Source organism: Microtus ochrogaster, chromosome 8 (assembly GCF_000317375.1).
Source record: "Microtus ochrogaster isolate Prairie Vole_2 chromosome 8, MicOch1.0, whole genome shotgun sequence".
NCBI classification, from domain to species: Eukaryota; Metazoa; Chordata; class Mammalia; order Rodentia; family Cricetidae; genus Microtus; species Microtus ochrogaster.
Window position 1 is genome coordinate 5,981,255 of NC_022015.1, and position 18,104 is coordinate 5,999,358.

General features: G+C 41.3%; 1 protein-coding gene across 1 annotated transcript; it reads right to left on the reverse strand.

Moving 5' to 3' along the window:
• Positions 1-4,775: 4,775 nt before the first annotated feature.
• Positions 4,776-17,755, reverse strand: Psma1 (proteasome subunit alpha 1). The gene is made up of 10 exons (XM_005351029.1): positions 17,594-17,755; positions 15,986-16,030; positions 15,364-15,465; positions 15,142-15,245; positions 12,554-12,642; positions 11,872-11,942; positions 11,138-11,267; positions 9,311-9,390; positions 6,572-6,682; positions 4,776-5,125 (listed from the first exon to the last, which is right to left on the reverse strand). The coding sequence occupies exons 1-10, from the start codon at positions 17,594-17,596 to the stop codon at positions 5,069-5,071; spliced, it is 792 nt and encodes a 263-aa protein (XP_005351086.1). The 5' UTR covers positions 17,597-17,755; the 3' UTR covers positions 4,776-5,068.
• Between the last annotated feature and the right edge of the window lie 349 nt (positions 17,756-18,104).

Genomic DNA, 18,104 nt, shown 5'->3' on the forward strand with positions numbered 1-18,104 from the left:
CTGAGAGTCCACCGGTTTATATACTCTCGTTTATGTAATTGCTTCTAGACAACAAATTCAGTTTTGTGTGATCACCAACAGTCAAGATAGAGATCAGTTCCTACCAGCGATCCCTCCTGTGGTCCAGCTGCTGTCACAGCCATGTGCCCACTTTAACCTGGCAACTATCTTTCCATTCCAGGGGGTCAATAGAATCATCCAATGGAATCTTTACGATCAGCCTTCTTCTACTCGACATTATTCTCTGAGAATGAGATGAAGTCAAAAATGGTCCTTTTGTGCACTTTTTTTCCAGTTGTTTCGAGACAGGGTTTCTCTATAGCTTTGGAGCCTGTCCTGGAACTAGATCTTGTAGACCAGGAAGGCCTTGAACTCACAGAGATCCGCCTGCCTCTGCCTCCTGAGTGCTGGGATTAAAGGCCTGCGCTACCACTGCTGGGCTCTGTGCACTCATTTTTTTTTTTCACATGGAATGCAGTCATTGGGTTTCCAGGCTCACTTGAAATCACATCACACAAGCAGAGATCAGGTTTAGCAATGAGAAGGCTCAACAGTTCAGAAGGTGTAGACTAACCTATCCATTATGTTAAACTTTAGGACTCTTCATGACTGATTCACTAAGGGAACTTAAAGAATGACAAGATAGCATTTTAGGTGTGCACCTGAACTTCCCACTGGTAATGTGTGCGGTTTTGCTTTTTAAAACTTGGAGTTTCTTGAGATTTAGCAAGACCTTACAAAGCTTCACTAATTCTTATATAAATTATTTTGGGAACTTTTACCCCTAACATACAACCTATCATTTTGAATACTCTCCAAATCACAAATTATTTCAGTGTAAAAACTTTGTATGTCAAAATTACATAAGAACACAAGTCAAGGGCAGAAAGGACTAGAGATTTGCTCCAAACTGCTTAACGGTCAACAGTAAGAGCCATTTTTCAGCTTTTTATTTCTGACTGTGCCAGCTCTTCAGAACTGCACGTGAAGATGCTCAGATTCCAGATGACTTCATCTGTGTCCGTGGGAAGACTTCCATGACACTAGGGATCGTCCTGTTCACTTATTCAGCAAATTAAACTGAGTAACTGAGCTCAACAGACTAAACAGACAAGGACATCACAACAAACTCTGTAAGGTCCTTAGAGTGGAAAAACTTTTGTGTGAGGCACACGCATCCGAGTGGAAGGCCAGAGGACCATAAACACGCTGGTCTATCATCCTGATTTACGCTTCCAAGACAGGGTCTCCCTGAACCTGGACATAGACTGGCAGCCAGGAAGCAGCAGCAAGCCTTGTATCCTGTAGTGCTAGTTAGTGGTTGCACAGCATGTCCTTCTAACTTGGTTTTTATATTTCCAAAGTGGGAAGGATTTTTAAAATCCATCTTGAAACTAAAACCACATACATATTGGGAAAAAAACAAAAACACAACTTTCAAAAAGCCAACTTATTTGCCAGAGTCCAGCTCCATTGAGTTCAGAACTCAAAGATGAAGGGTGGAGTCAGTGAGGGGAAGGAGACTGACGCGATCTGAGGGTGAACTGGGATAGCCGCTACTTTATTCAGAGAGGCTACCCCGTTTATACTCTAATACTTGCACAGAGAGAAAGGGGCATGTGAGCTGGGCTGTGCCTTGTGTTGAGGAATTGGTGAAACTAGCATGACTTTGACAACAGGCACCAGTCATGTTAACAGAGGGCCCCAAGTTCTTGCCAGAGATAAGAATGACTCCCTTTTTAGCAAGCAGACAATTTTCTTCAAGCCCCACAGGGAATGGGAGCTTTTGTCTAAATGACTGACCTTGGGAAAAGGACTTTCTTGGGGAGACCAGATACTCCATTATAGACTGTTGCAGTTTTTTTAAAAAAAATATGGTTTAGTTTATCAGAATAACTAAAGTTTTAAAAGTAAGCAAAGACGAAGCTCGACAAATATTAGTGTGAACCTGAGAAGACCTTAGGAATTTATAATTCTTTATTATCAAATATGCCTTAGTTATCAAACATGTTATTTATCTAAATTTGCAAGCATCTTGCTGTTAATTTGTGTGGGAACAGGAAGTTATCATGCTACATGGTTTCACAGTGGCAGGGATTTTTTTTTTTTCCAAAGAATTACTTTGTTTAAAGAGGCTACCATTGTATACATCCTTGTTATGGAATAATCTTTTTTTTTTTGTACACTGTGAAGATGTATCTTGGTCAAGGTGCCTTCTGATTGCTTTAAAAAGCCAAATGGCCAGTAGCTGGGCAGGGAGAGGTTAGGCGGGGCTTGCAGACAAAGAGTGTAGAGGAAGAAGGTGGGGTTGAAAGCCAAATGCAGAGGAAGCAGATGAACATGTCCTGTTGAAAAGAGGTGCCACCACGAGGTGGAGAGGAAGATATATGGGCTAATTTAAGATGCAAGAGAAAGTAACAAACGTAAGCTATCAGCCAAGTATTTATAACCAGTAATAAAGTGTATTTTTTTTTGGGAGTTGGCTGGTGGGTCAGAAAAACCCTGCCTACACATCCTTATCCTCCATTGAAGCCCATGGAAAAGGCACAATAGTGAGAATCATTAAAAATGAGAGTAAAGGGTGCTGCAGAATTGTGATCCAAAGTCAAAATGCTGGAACCTTGTCAAGCAGCATGGTCACCTGAGCTCCACACCACCTACTAAAGCTGTCCTTAAAATTAAGGTCAATGGGGGCTGGAGGGATGGCTCAGAGGTTAAGAGCATTGCCTACTCTTCCAAAGGTCCTGAGTTCAATTCCCAGCAACCACATGGTGGCTCACAACCATCTGTAATGGGGTCTGGTGCCCTCTTCTGGCCTGCGGGCATACACACAGATGGAATATTGTATACATAATAAATAAATATTTTAAAAAAATTAAGGTCAATGTAAAACACTGTTACTTTTTAATCTTTAGTTGACTTTCAGCCAAGTAATAGTTTGTATTTAGGAAACAGATTTTAAAAAATAGCATGATTCTTATTTCTTAACAACAAAACCACTCAGCTAAGTGAGAAGGGGACAGGGGAAGAAATTCACGTTATTAATTTTAGCCTCTCTTAAACTCTACACCAAAAGTCCAAGAAGTTAAGAACTCTGTAGTTTTAGTGTTTAGCATGTGCTTGGTGCCCAACTCTACAGTAGTTCAGTCATGTGGTACTGGCGGTCTGTTCCCAAGCTTAAACAACAGGTGTCCGAGGTTGTGTCCAATGCAGAGACTGACATCACGCACCCGCACGTAACCAGAGATGATGATAAAGCTGCTGGGTTGTGTGTGCGCATTTTGTTTATATAGTAGTCTCCCTTCAAGAAGTTATAGAGGGATCTAAGCTACTGAGTTTTTTGTTGTTGTTGTTTATTGAGACCGTTTCTCTGTGCAACAGTCCTAGCTGTCCTGGAACTCACTTTGTAGACCAGGCTGGCCTCGAACTCACAGAGATAAGCCTGCATTTACCTACCAAGTGCTAGGATTAAAGACATGAGCCACCAAGACCCACTACAAATTATCTTTAAGATTTATTATGTATGCAGTGTTCTGCCTGCATGTCTCTTCTACAGGCCTGAAGAGGGCACCAGCTCTCATTACAGATGGTTGTGAGCCACCACGTGGTTGCTGGGAATTGCACTCAAGGACCTCTGGAAGAGCAAGCATCAGTGCTCTTAAGCTGTGAGCCATCTCTCCAGCTCCAACAAATTCTCTTGACTACAGTAGTTCTTCAAAGGGCTTCTCTATGACAGGAGGACTAGGTGACTTACCTGAATCCTAAATCAGTTTCTTAGAGAACTAGGTCTATACTCTGGGTTACTATTCATACAGAAGGCTCTCTTCTCTAGAAAGGGGTGCGACATTTGGAAGTAACTCCTCCAGACTAATTAAGTAAACATTTTTGTTCTAAAAAGGACTTCCTCTGATTTTACTCTTCATGGCTTAAGATAATGTAGCAGGGAGGTAGTGACTTACACCTTTAATCCCAGCACTTGGGGAGTCAGAGACAGGCAGATCTCTGTGAGTTCGAGCAAGTTCTAGGACAGCTAGAAACTCTGTGTCAATGAAAAAACAAAATAACAACAACAAAAAATAAAAACTGTCTTGCTAACTCCAAGCAGAAGGCTCATGAGGGGAACAGAAGATAGTCTCCAGATCATACTAGATTTGAGGTAAAAAGTTTGAGATGAAAACAACTTTTCTGCTACTTTTGTCAAGTTCCTCAGAGGCCAGAGCTATAACTATTGCAATCTGCTGGCTGGATGGAAAAACTGCTCATTCTAATAACTTGCTTTGGTGGGGAAGAGGAGGAAGTGGGGTGACTGAACCTAAGGTGAGCACAGGTTAAGTGTGGATCTAGCTCCAGCTCAATACTCTGCTTCTGGTGGAAGTGGTGACGTCTTACTACGTAGACAAAGTCTCAAACACTGTCGGTAGCAGAGCATGGTCCTTAACTCCTGATCCTTCCGCCTTTACCTCAGAAGTGCTGGAATTAAAGCCTGCACCCCTATGCCTGGCTTGGCTTCTCAGTTTCAATCAGAATAATCCCTAGGAATGCATCCTGAAATCTGTATTTTGAGACCATCTGCACGGGTTTGCAATGTAGCTAGTCTACATACTAGCAAATTTGAATTTGTTGGTAAAAGGTATTTTTCTGTATCACAAAAAAAAAAAAAAAAAAGAAAAAAAAAGCAAGCCAAAACAAAATAATCTGACAGATAGGACAAATGACCATTATAACACTGTCAATATGTCAATAGTTGAAACTACTTAAAAACAGAAACTTGATACAATAGGAGGTGAAACAATTTTATTTCACAGTTGTCTTTAAAACTGCAAAGACACTATTTTCTTCATATAAAAACATTGGGATAGATACCTATACTTTCTAGAAAATGATTATATAGACCCTTTCAAAGAAAATGCACCCATTATATGGTTTCTGCGAAGCTGCTCGGAGAAAACTCACATCTGGACTGATTCCTAAAACCTCCCACCCCATGCTCCGCAGATGTTGGTTTTGAGCGCAGACTACTGCACCAGCGTATGTCCCTCCGTCCTCATAGCCCTGTATGCTTTATCACTTAGTGCTCCATTGGTTCATCCGCCTTTTCTGCAGGTTCATCAGCAGCCTGTGACGGCTTTAAAGAAGAAGAAATAAAAAGATGTAAGGTGAACATTTAATATACACTCCTAAATCACAAGCATTATAATGTAAAAAAATTAATGAGAAAAGGGGGCTAAAAGATATCAGATACTAGATTTTAGTACAGCATCCTGCTAAAATTTTTGAATAAAGCTTAAAAAAAAATCACAGTTCTTAAAACTTAAAGATCATTCACGATTAATTCTACATTTTATCATTTGTCTTAAGACTTTCTTTCTTTCAAGATTTTCTTATGTTACACTGCTATGCTTAAAACACAGCCAGCAGCACCTTTTAAACTTCCTTCTCTTCAACTAACAAACAGAAAAAGCACCAACAAACTAGATACATGGAACTCTGGAGCATTCTTCCCACCAGTGCTAATTCTTACTAAAAACTTAAATGCAGATTGTACCCTCCCAAACAGCACCAATAGTATATCTGTCAAGCTGAGGAAAACTCAGACTCAAGCTGGAAGAAACTCTACCACCACCCCCTTTTGGGAGGGAGGGTTTCAGTGTGCTGGGATATAGGCATGATCCTATAATCTGTAGGGAAAATTCCACACCACTTTTTCTATCCCCAGCTGTGACATCTTCCTCCATTCATACCACATGTGAGCTGTGTGTGCAGTGCAGGCCTGTATCCCTACAAGCTTGGAGGCTGTGGCAGGAAGATAAGTTTGAGGGGGAAAAACTCAAATGCATATTCTTAAGAAAAATTCATAACCCTAGATTCACCATTTTGATTTTCAGTTTTTAAGTCAGTATTTCTTAATGTTTTTTGGTTGCCACTTATGGAGAGCCAACCTAACTAAATGCCCAAAGTTAGCTCCCAATAAGTATTCCTTTCCGGACCTTTCTCAGAAGATCTAGGCTGCCCTGTCTCTCACTTTAATCTAAAGAATTTGCTAAAGCGAGGTTGTATCTGTCAATCCTAAGGTCTAGCCTTAAGAATGACTGGTAACCTTCACTTTAGAGCTTTTGCAAGCTCTGATCCACCATTTTGTTGGAGGGCCTCAGAATACACAGAGCCTACTCATTCCAGTCGCCCACAGCCTTCTAGCTGATTCTGAGATACCAAGAAAGCAGGTAATAATAAAGTCATCTTAGATGCTCTGCCCCTTCTTTAATCAGACGCAGCATGTGTGAGACCCCAACTGAAAGCAGCAGTAGAACCATTTAGTTATGCCTTGGTCCATAAGAGAACTCTGAGAAATGTGGTCTAACTCTGAAAATTTTGGGGTCACCTTAAATATGTTACAATAGAAAACCAAACTCTTCTCCCTTTTTGTGTTTATGAGATTACACTTCAATATTTTACTTGACTCCTCGGTTCTTTCTGGTTATTTCAATTATGGGCCTATCAACAAGACAAGAGCAGGGAACGAACATGGTTGTGATAGGAAGAGCAGAGCCTCATGTTACAATTAGTAACATACCTGTGCTTTTCTCTGTGGTCTTTCTTCAAGACCATCCAGGAAAGGAGACACATCATCATCATCGTAGATTGTAAACTCCAAGTCTTTACCAACAATTCCAATGGAAACATTCTGAGGGTGGAAAGGGACAATTAGTGTATGATAAAAGCTGGGCAATAAAGTAGAAAAATTAAAACAGCATTTAAATTCAAAATTTGAAAAACTTTATGTAGGAGTGAAAAGAGGCAGGGAACCTTCCTTTGTTCAATTACAGACTCAATATTCACTTTCGGTTATCACTAGTAGCCTCCAAGCTCCATGGTTTCTAGAAACAAAGTCTTCACCACAGCAGTGGCTCTCAACCTTCCTAAGACTGCGATACTTTAATAAAGTTCCTTAGGTTGTGGTGATCCCCCAACTACAAGATTATTTTGTTGCTACTTTGCAACTAATTTTGCTATTGTGATGAGTCAGAATGTAAATATTTGATATGCAACCCGTGTGAAAGGGTTGTTTGACCCTCCTCAAGGGGGCGGTCATAGCCTACAGGCCAAGACCACGGAACTAGATACTAAATAGTAATTATCCAATAACGAACCAATAGCTGTACAATGCTATCACATTTAACTGTAGTAAACCCAAGTATACCTCCCCTGCTCTTTTATGTGAATCACACAACTTAGGACCTACACCATCCCACCTCCCCTCTTCCTCCCCCAGTGCTGAGGACTGGCGTCAGGAGCACGTGCTTTATCGCTGAACCACACCTCTAACCCCAATCTCTCATTCTCAGACATTTCCTTAACACTCTATTCTCCTTCAGCTGGAAACCTGGCTTTCTATTTCATTGAGAACACAGAAGCAACTGGAAGACAGGTATCTAGGTTTTTTCCTTCTCATTACCATGAAAAACACTCCAGTTTTTTCCGTGACAGCCATCTTTTCACTTCTGTGTTGATAAAAGACATGGATCTGGCCATTTTCCTCACATCTTTCCTATATAACTATTTTATTTTACACTGAATTATTATAACCATACAGTAAATGTGACATAATTTCTTCCATCCTAAAAATATTATCATTATTTAGTTTTTGTTTTTTTTGAGGCAGGGTTTCTCTGTGTAGCTTTGGAGCCTATGCTGGAAATCACTCTGTAGACCAGGCTGGCCTTGAACTCACAAAGATCCTGGGATAAGTGGCATGCGTGTGCCACCACTGCCTGGCTGCCATCCTAAAAATCTTAAACAATGAAAAATATTTACCTCCTCTTCTCCCAGTCAGTACTCCATATTTCTGGGATATTAGTGGAAAACCCCCTATCTCCTCTAAAGAGACATTTCAGTTCCTCTTCTCTAGATTCCATTCCTCTCAGGGCTTTTCTTTCCCAAACAACTAAAACTGCTGGTCAAAACCTTGGGGTACCACTCTGAGCACAATGGGCAATTTTCAATTTGCATCTTTCTTGGTTCCTTAGCAGTTCTTCATTTGTCTTCAAGGATGCCTCATTTTCCAGGATTTTGTCTATCTCTGGTTGTCTATATGAGTTTCTTGCTGATACCTATTAATCTCTCAGTCTCTTAAAAGTCAGCGTGTTTGGCCTAGTCCTCAAAGTCATTATCTATTTGATGTCTTTAGACTCCCCAACATTTTAAACTCTAATCTGGACCACTCTACAGAAGTCTGGTGGGCACTGAAAATTGCTTCTTTATCAAATACTGGACAGACAGGCACTCAGAATTTAGATAAACTAACTTACCTTTTTCTATGACTTCTACCCCTAAACCTGTTCCTTTCACTCTCATATCCATCTCAGTAAAATTTAACGCTCTCCTCTGGTTTATCAGGTCAAAAACCTTGAAAGCATCCTATTTCAAACCTAAATGCTAATTCCCCAACATCTGACACTGGATCACTCTCCCATCACCGTTCCTGAACACACACAATGAGGCTTCCACTTCAGCTCTGACTTTCTGCCTTCTCATTTTCATCCTGTTCACTGACTCCACTCTATAAATACTGGGGAAATTTGGCCTGAAGACTTTTTTTGCCACATGTGTTTGCTGGAATAATATTACTCCAGACACCAGTATGACTCACTTACTTTCTTTAGTTCTTTTCTACAAATTTCACTTTGTTCATGAGGCCATCCTTGATCACTGTTTTAAATTACATTTATTACACTAATGACCAACATTTGATTGTTCATTCTTTCTAGTGTGTTATTTTTCCGTCAGCATTTGTCACTATCTATGTATATGTATAGTTTACCTTCCCATCAGACTCTAATGTCAATACCTAGAGAATGCCTGTGTATGGGAAGCGCTCAATACATTTGATAACAACATTAACAATACAGAAAGGGTATGGTGGTGCTGGCTTGTCATCCTAGCATCTCTACGGTGAAAGAGAGCAGGAGGATCAGGAGTTCAAGATCATCCCTCAGCTACACAGCAGGCTTGAGGCTAGCCTAGGTTATAGGATACTCGGTTTAAAACAAACAAAAGTAACAACAAACTAAAGACAAGGATATGACTATCTTCTGAAAATAAAACTGAACATTCATACTTACTGATTTTATTGCTGCATGAACTCTCACCCCAATTTAAAACACGACATTTCAAAACCAGATCCTTTTGTGAATAAAAAGGAAATACAAGCCAAGGCAGCCCAAATAAAATAACTTAGGTACATGCTATTTTATTAGTTGCCATTGAGAATTAAACTACACTGTTAATACCTACAATAAGAACCATGAGTTACCTTTGTGGTCAGGTCCTGCTCTGCAGGGAGTGTTTCTCTTAAGGCACGCAGACCATGTTTAACCAGCTCATCCAAATTGCCTGTATGCAATACATTAAAAATAATCTAATTTCACTATCATAAAATGCTTCTTTTAATTATCAAGTCTATAGTCTGAAATTGTGGCTTGAGTGACATACTGCACAGAATAAAAATAGCCACAAATGTAATGTTAGCCATATAATCTAATCTAATATCAACCAATATCGATGATTTGATGTCTTTTATTAGTAAATATGACACTCTTTCACTAGGTTAAATAAAAGTCCTGTCTCACAAATGCCATTCTAGTTTTGTAAAATGTGTCTTATAGAACGCTGTTTTTCTTTTTTGGACACAGGGTTGGAGGATATGAGATCAATATAAAATTATCAATTTCTTACAATGGGCAACCTGCAAATGATATTTCTTAAAACATCATGAAAAGAATAAAATGTGAATGAACTAAAGAAAAAAAACCACAAGACATAAACGGAAAATTACAAGATACCACTGAAAGACTTAAGTAGATATAACAAAATCCCACGTCTAAGCATAAAAGACTTGTATAGATGTTGCCTAACTTACTATCCACAGTAAACACAAATGTTAAGTAAAATGTTCATTCAACACAAGAATCTTGCCTACCAAATGTTATAGCTTAGCAATATGTGATTGTGTGGCTGGCTGAGACCATGCTGCCTGCCTCCCTGCATCATGATAGAGGATCCTACCAAATGTGGATAACCCAAAATTCTAATTCAGGAGTTCATTTCCTACTGAGTGCATGTTGGTTTTGTACATCATAAATTCAAAATACCCTGAGCTGAGGCATCATACATCAACGTCATCTGTACTACAGTAGCCGAGTACTACCCAAATGCTCTGCAGATTTGGATAGAAACACACACAGCTGCTGTGACATTCACAAGGGTGGGAGCACGAGGAAGCCTGTAGATACCCAGCTTGTCTTTTCCTTCTGTGACCATGCAATGCACCCTTATCCTGCTCCAAGTCTTAGTCAAGGTATGACTACATGCTAAGTGCTTAGCCCTTGAAATTTCCCAAGAAGCAGGTGATCTTGTGAATGTCCAGTTGAATTGTCTCCTATATTCACTAAGCCTCAAGTATTTCCTTCAAAGAATACTATACTGCCACAGGAAATCTTATAAGACAACCAAGAGAAATCTTTAAAGTCTGGATATTAACTCTTCTTCTAATGCAAAGCAAACACCTGAAAACCAGCTCATCATCTTATACCCCTCACCCTCTTTTCCACAGCTATATTGCCTTTACTTCTTTATGGGCCACTTAAAGCACAAATTCTATGTGGCCTAAAGTAGAAACAGAAGTACAGACCAGAAGCTGTAAACAGAACTTGCAAACAGCAACTAGTATAATGGTTTCCAGCTCTAACCAAATGCATCAAGAATTCTCAAGGTTGGACACACACACTGTTTCTTAGTGTTTTCAAGACAGGGTTTTTTGGTGTAGCCCTGGCTGTCCTGGAAGTCACTTTGTAAATCAGGCTGGCCTCACACTCAGAGATTCACCTGCCTCTGCTTCCTGAGTGCTATGATTAAAGGCGTGCACGCCTGGCTTGACACATTTATGTTTTGGTAAAGTTCTCTTAGTAGCTCAGAAGTACAAGTTATATAGTTTATATAGTTAGTAAATCGATCCTAAATGAGAAAAACTATTAGACTTTAGTTTTTAATAATCCTAAGTTCATAAAGTGTCTGTTGTTGATGTAACACATACTAACTATATAAAGGCAAAACAAAATAAAGTGAGCCAAACTACACTTACACTCCATAAATTCAGACATATGTCTCTCCAGGTAAGTACGAGCTGATTGAGAACGGGCTCCAATAGACATGGCTCTGCAGTCAAAATAGTTGGCGGATGGACAAGTTTGGAAAATGTGAGGGCCCATATCCTATGAACAGAAAAACATGCTATGTAATTCTTGCCTTTGGCTGACCTAATAAGTGCAAAGTTTCTAGGCTTTAAACGTTGTTAGGATATAACCGTGGTAACTGATGGTTAATCACTGTTAATCTGACTAGATTTAAATTACCTAGGAGACGCACCTCTAAGTGTGTCTATGAGGGCATTTCTACAAAGTTTTTTGTTGTTTTCTCAAGACGAGGTTTTTCTATGTAGTCCTGGCTGTCCTGGAACTCACTCTGTAGATCAGATGAGCCTCAAACTCAAGAGATTTGACAGCCTCTGCCTCCCAAGGGCCAAGATGAAGGGTGTGGACCACCACGCCCAGCACCAGACAGGTTTCAATGAAAAAAAAAAACTCACTCTGACAGTGACTAGTACCATCTCATGGGCTTTGTCCTGGACCCAAGTACAGGAGAAATAAGCTGAACACCAGCACTCACTTCTTCCAGCATTCTAAGTGGAATGCAGCACGACAGTCTACCTCAAGTTCCTGCCATGATGAACTTTGTCTATCCTTAGGTTATTTATATGTTATTTTCTCAAAGAAACAGGAAAGTAACTAATACAAGAACAACACTCTATGAACTTACATCATAACCAGCAATAAGCAGTCCAACACCATATGGTCTCCGGCCATATCGCTGTGTTGGGATCTGGGTCTCTGAAACTAGTTAAGGAGCCTGTTTCAACAGGAACAAATTAAAGACTTCCAGTTTCTTTTTTTAGTTTTTCTTTTCTTCAAAACAGGGTCTCATTATATAACCCTGACTGTTCTGGAATTCTCTCTGTAGATCAGGCTGGGCTCGAACTCACAGAGATCTCCTTGTCTCTGCCTCCCAAGTATGGGCGCCACCACTGCCCAGGCTCTTTTTAGCCTCTTAATTGTTCCATAATCTTCTAGAAGTAATAGAAAGGCATTCCTTTGGCCTAATATCATACAAAGTTTGAATCCCACCAAAGTCAAGCATGAACACTAACAGGATGATCTCTTCCTATATGGGGATTTGTTTTGGATATAAAGGTCCAGAACTCTGGGGGATAACTAGAACCATTCAGAAACTTTCCTCTCTAAGATTGACGATTGAACAGCTTCCTTAAATTGAGCTTTTGTGTCTGGGAAACATCAACTGTTTATCACGGCTAGTAAAAAAGTGATCCGAAACCTTTACAATATGATTTACAGTTTATACTACCACATTCCAAATAATTAAGACAAACTTTGTACCCAAACCCTTTACAGTTTACATTTATAAATGCCAACATAAAGGATACTGCTTCCAATTAGAGACACAAGGCGAGACACAGGAAGTGGCCTGTCAAATACAAATCTGGAATCCAAACACTCCTGGCGCATAAAATTACTAAAAAGGAAAACAAAAATTAATCAGTTCATATTTCAAAAAATAAACACAATCTAAACATTAAAAGCAGTTTGATTCCATTTTGCTTGACTGCAAACATTTTCATGGAGTATATCCATAAAAATCAGAAAGATAAGATATAGCCAAAATGGTTCTTCTCCCTCTCTCTCTGTGTTTGTGTGTGCATGTTCAACTCTGGAGCCAAATGAAGATTTAAAAAAAAAACCAAGTTAGGCAAGGCATTTGGAATCAAGCTTTTAGAAAACGAAGGCAAGAATTCTGAAACTAGTTTCATAATATAAAATGCTTAATACATTAAGAACTAAATAAACAACTACAGTGTTCCTCCGTACAAAATCTTGGACTCCAGAGTTCCTACAACTACAGAGGCTGAGCTAAGAAAGCACCCTCTTTCTCCTTGTTCTTCCCACTGTCAACAACCCTATGCCTTAACTTTAGGTTTCAAACAAGAAAAAAGAGGAAAAACTTTGCTTTTTTCTTCAAAGCAGACAGTTAAGTGCCACTCTAGAGGAGACACAAGCCATCCCACGGCTGAATCTCACTGGTAATTCTGACAAGATCCAAGCTAGGTAAATATCAAGAAAGCTCGTGAGTATAAAAGAGGAGCTGTGCTCCTTTCTCTCCACACTGGTTTCCTAGTATATGCAGGTCACAGCTGATGACCAAATTTTCTCTGGGGTGTTTTTTGTATGTGGAAGTCAAACCCAGGCCTCAAAGGAGATAGGCAAGTCTCCTGATCTCCTGGTGTTAGTATTCAGGCATCTGTACTGGCCTGTCCTTGGGGTCCTAACAGGATAGTCCTCAGCTGCAGCCACCACTGGCACCTCCTCTGCACATTCACTTATGTTCCCTTTTAAAAGAGTCCCACCCACCTTCCATCTATCTTTCTTTCTCTTTCTGTCTCTGCCTCTCTCTTCTTTACTGCTGCCTCTGTCCCCAGAGGCTGGTCTTCCCCCTCTTTTTCCATTCTCCTACCCCCAATAAAAAAACCCTTCACGTGAGCTCTCTGGCATGGGGTCTTTCTCATTCTGCTTTTTAAAAAATTGCAACACCTGACCCTCATTAAACGCTGACCATATGTAAATATTAAGCTGTTTAGTATTTTAAAGTCAATTTCCTAAGGCTTGCTAAAATTAAACTACTTAACATGGCAAGGACTAATTACATGTGGGCCTAAGGACTTGGAAAGCAGCTAACTAAAATGTATTTTAAACAAAAGACAACACAACCCACTCACATCTTAGTACGAAGGCTCTCACACTAACTGAATGATGGCCTCGTAGTACTTTAGATCTGAGTTAGCAGCACTCTGAGCACACGCCAGACTTCGTATTCTGAGAGCAGAAGCACAAGCAGCTCTCTACTACTGGCCGATAGCCTGAAAATTAACCCATGGCAATATGGCCCTTCCTCACATTCTCTCTTAATCAAACCGTGACGAACTAAAGAGATTGCTTTGGCCACTTTCACTCCCAGTCCTCTCCCACTTTTTTTTTTTTTTGTTTTTTTGGTTTTTCGAGATAGGGTTTCTCTGTGGTCTTGGAGCCTGTCCTGGAACTAGCTCTTGTAGACCAGGCTGGTCTCGAACTCACAGAGATCCGCCTGCCTCTGCCTCCCTCTCCCACTTTCTAAAAGCCGCAGTGTTAAGTGTTTTACATGTTTGGGAAAGATTATGTAAGTAACTAGCCCAATGTCAGATACTAAGTTATGAGGTGAGAATTCAATTAGTATGATCTCAAAGTCCTACCACTTCATTTATGTGCTATTTCTAAACAAGAAATATCCATCTCCTCGGGTTAGTCAAAGAAATTTGCCTATTACTCTCTATTTTGCACCTTCTGTTATAAATAAAATAGGTTTATGTTCCCTGAAGACAAGATCTATAATTGAGTCATCTTTCTATACCCATATTATATACTACTGAGCTTTGTGAAAACAAATGTATAATAACTACTGACATAGCAAAGAAAACTAGAATGGTCAGGTCATCCTGGAACAGAGGAGTGCCCAGCTCTTAGGCATACAGGGCCTGAAACAGTACACATGCCAATAGCTATCTCATTCAGGGACTTTTAAAAAGCATTAGGATGTTTAAGAACGCTATAAGAATAAGGAAACAGGAATACTTAGTAACGCACTCAAATATTATAAATTATAATATACTAGGGGCTGTAGAGATAGCTTAGTTTCTCTTTCAGAGGACCCAGATTCGATTCCAGTATCCACATGGCAGCTCACAACCTTCTGTAACTCTAATACCAGGGAAATCTAATGTACTCTTCTGGCTTCTGAGGGAACTGGGCACGCACCAGTACATGCAAACACACATGCAGACAAAGCACCCATAAAGATAAAATAAGTAATTAAAATTATAATATTTTGGGAAACAACTTCCTAAACTATGTTAGTAGGGTATTTTCTAGAAAAACGAACCATTATGAATCAAAGGGATACTTAATTTTTTACGGCCATACATACCATAACAGTCGAGCATCAGCAGTCAGACCCGCAATCGAGATACCAATATGGTTATCAACATGGAGAATTTTCTTCTGGTGAGCTGCAAGTTCTGACTGTGCCCTCTAAATAGAGACAGAGTACGACAGATATTTTAGTTTACAGCTTCATTATTTACCAGTGAGGCTTACATTAATGGTTCTGTCTCCCGAAGAAGAAAGACGGGATTATCATTTCACTCACCTTCAACGCAACCAACACTGCATGTGTTTTTGACTTTAGACCAACTGTGGCAGAACCCTGTTTAACAGCTTCCATTGCATATTCAATCTGATGAATCCTGCCCTAAAGACAAAAAGAAAAGCACATCTTAATGCAATCTTAGAAGATGCTTTTACAAATTCAAAGTTAAAAGTTTCCAGATCTCAGATGAGCATAATTAAATTTCATTTTTAAAACCAACTAATCATTTTTCTTTTCTTTTTTCTTTGAGACAGGGTTTCTCTGTGTAATGCCCCTGGTTGTCCTGGAACTTCCTCTATAGACCAGGCTGGCCTTGAGCTCAGATCTGCCTGTCTCCGCCTCCAGAGTGGTACGATTAAAGGTGTGTGCCCCATCACCCGGCTAACTAATTTTAATTCTACTTTTAAGTTCACAGCCTATAATTTCACAAGTTTGTTTCTCTGTCTTTTAAAGGCAAGGTTCTACTAAGTGCTCAAACTGGCCTTCATCTCTATGATCTTCAGCATCCTGACCAATAAGGATTAAGATAAGCCCCACCAAGCACAGTTTACACTCTCACAAGTTTCTGAACCTATTCCAGCCACGAAAAGCCACTTCATAGATATGGCACAAAACATTTTACCTGAGGGCTCCAAACGGTGACATCATTGTCATACTGGTTGCGAAACTGAAAGTGAAAGACAGATTACTATGAGAACACTACAACCCTCCAATTTTAACATTCAGACGTGTCCTTGCATGTGTTTCTGTTCAACTGTTAAAGCCTTTTTGCTAGGGCAACTTTCATGAGACAGCACTCAGTTTATAGGTCAATTCTACCTTAACCATGAGATGCTGGGATGAAGAGGACCGGGGTCTTCCTAACTTTCTATTCTGCTCCTGTCCACAGCACTCCCCCTGGGCAGTCAAGTGCTAAAGTACATACACACTTACTTTTCTTTCTCTTTGCTTAAACCATTCTCTTATACTGGGCTCTAATAATTTGCCAAAGACGTTTAATTGACTCAAACGTCTAAGTTTCATTTTTTTCCTCCAAACTCTCAGTATATCTACCTGTTTTTGAGACAAGCTCTCATGCACCCCAGTTTGGCTTTCATTTGCCGTGTACCTGGGAGGATGACCTTGGGGCCCTCCCTTAACCTAGAAAGCGCTGAGACTACAGGTGTGTGCTTTGGAGCCCAACTCTGTACTTTTTTTCTTTGTAGAGGGTCTCTACACTCTGGCTGTCCTAGAATTCATTACACAGGCCCGAGGCCAGCCTCAAACTCACAGATATCTGCCCGCGTCTGCCTCCTTGAGTGCTGAGATTAAATGCGTGCGCCAACACACCGGGCTTTCTATACATCTCTTTTATCTTTACAGTATGATTAAAGTTATGTCTGGTTTAACTTTGTGCTCTCTCTTTGCACCTTGTCACCGAATGAATTAAGATATACACAAAACCTCAGTAAAGAGGTGGGCACAAATTCGAACTCACAGAGATCCGCCTGCCTCTGCCTCCCGAGTTTGTGCTCTCTCTTTGCACCTTGTCACCGAATGAATTAAGATATACACAAAACCTCAGTAAAGAGGTGGGCACAAATAGTTACAGTGGCAGAACCCCGACAGTTATAATGTCATTACTAAAGCCAGTGTCTGGGCACTTGCGAGAATACTGGTAAGAGGGAGAAAGAAAAGAGTTCTTATGGCAGACTCGACTGAAGCAGTCCAGGCCCCTTACGTTGTAAGCCTTAATTCCATCACTTCCTCTCTCATCTATAACTAGGTGACCAAACTGTCTGAATGGAGTCGTTTCCCATAGCACTCAAAGGAGTCGGATAAAGTCAAATGGACCCACGAGGAAGATGGGCATGTTCTAAGGACCTGATTCAGATCCGCGCTAGTGTTGCCTAGAGGCTAAGGGCACCCCCTATCCTCTCGCTCCAATGCAGCCATGAGGGACCACAGGAATCAGCCACTGAAGTAAACTGAGGGGCGAGGGTGTCTAGCTGGCCGAGGAAGAAGCGCCTGGACCCCGTGTGAAGTGGAGAAGCCGCGCGAAAGGTCGCCCCTGCTACCGAGTTCTCCTCGCCGGCCAGGCCGCAGATGCTGAATCACTGCCGGAGCCCGTCCGTGAGCCAAGCTCCCTCTCCCACCGCCCCGCGCCTCGCCGCATGGAACAGAGGCCGATCCCCGACCCTGTGGGCGGACCTCAGCCCCAAACCCTCCGAGGACCCGGGGCTCAACACACCATAGCTCCGGCGCAGCGACAATCACACCCAGCAGCCGACCCAGGAGCACGGACCCAACTCCGGTTCGGTGATCGTCAGAGACGCCTGCGAAGTTTTGACGGTAGCGGCGCAGGAAGTAGAGTCTATCCCAGAGCCACGGATCGGCGTTTAACGCTTCCCCGCCCTCTAGCTCGGGGTGGGCGGGGCCTTGGTGGGCGGGGTCTGGGAGGGCGGAGGAACTGGGATTGGCGGGAAACCCTAGGGCTGGACTGCCTGAGCTCGGAAGGAGCCGGGGCGTGGCCACACAGAGTGCACTGACTTTCCTTGCTCCTTTCCCGGTGGATTGCAGATTCCCGCCAACTCTCCAACTGCCAGGCTGTACACCGCAACCCAGCTCAGGATGACGCGGCCGTGCTGCTTATCATCTGGGGAGCTGCCTGGCTGAAAGAGGCTGCAGAACCGTAGTGTGTGTGTGTGTGTGTGTGTGTGTGTGTGTGTGTGCAGAACCGTAGTGTGTGTGTGTGTGTGTGT

Bases quoted from the DNA above. Each gene is read 5' to 3' on its own strand.
- Psma1 (XM_005351029.1), bottom strand. The intron at 15,246-15,363 runs GTGAGTGAAATG...GTCTCTATTTAG, and splicing joins CAGTGTTGGTTGCGTTGAAG to AGGGCACAGTCAGAACTTGC. The intron at 6,683-9,310 runs GTAACTCATGGT...TTCCACCCTCAG, and splicing joins AGCAGGACCTGACCACAAAG to AATGTTTCCATTGGAATTGT.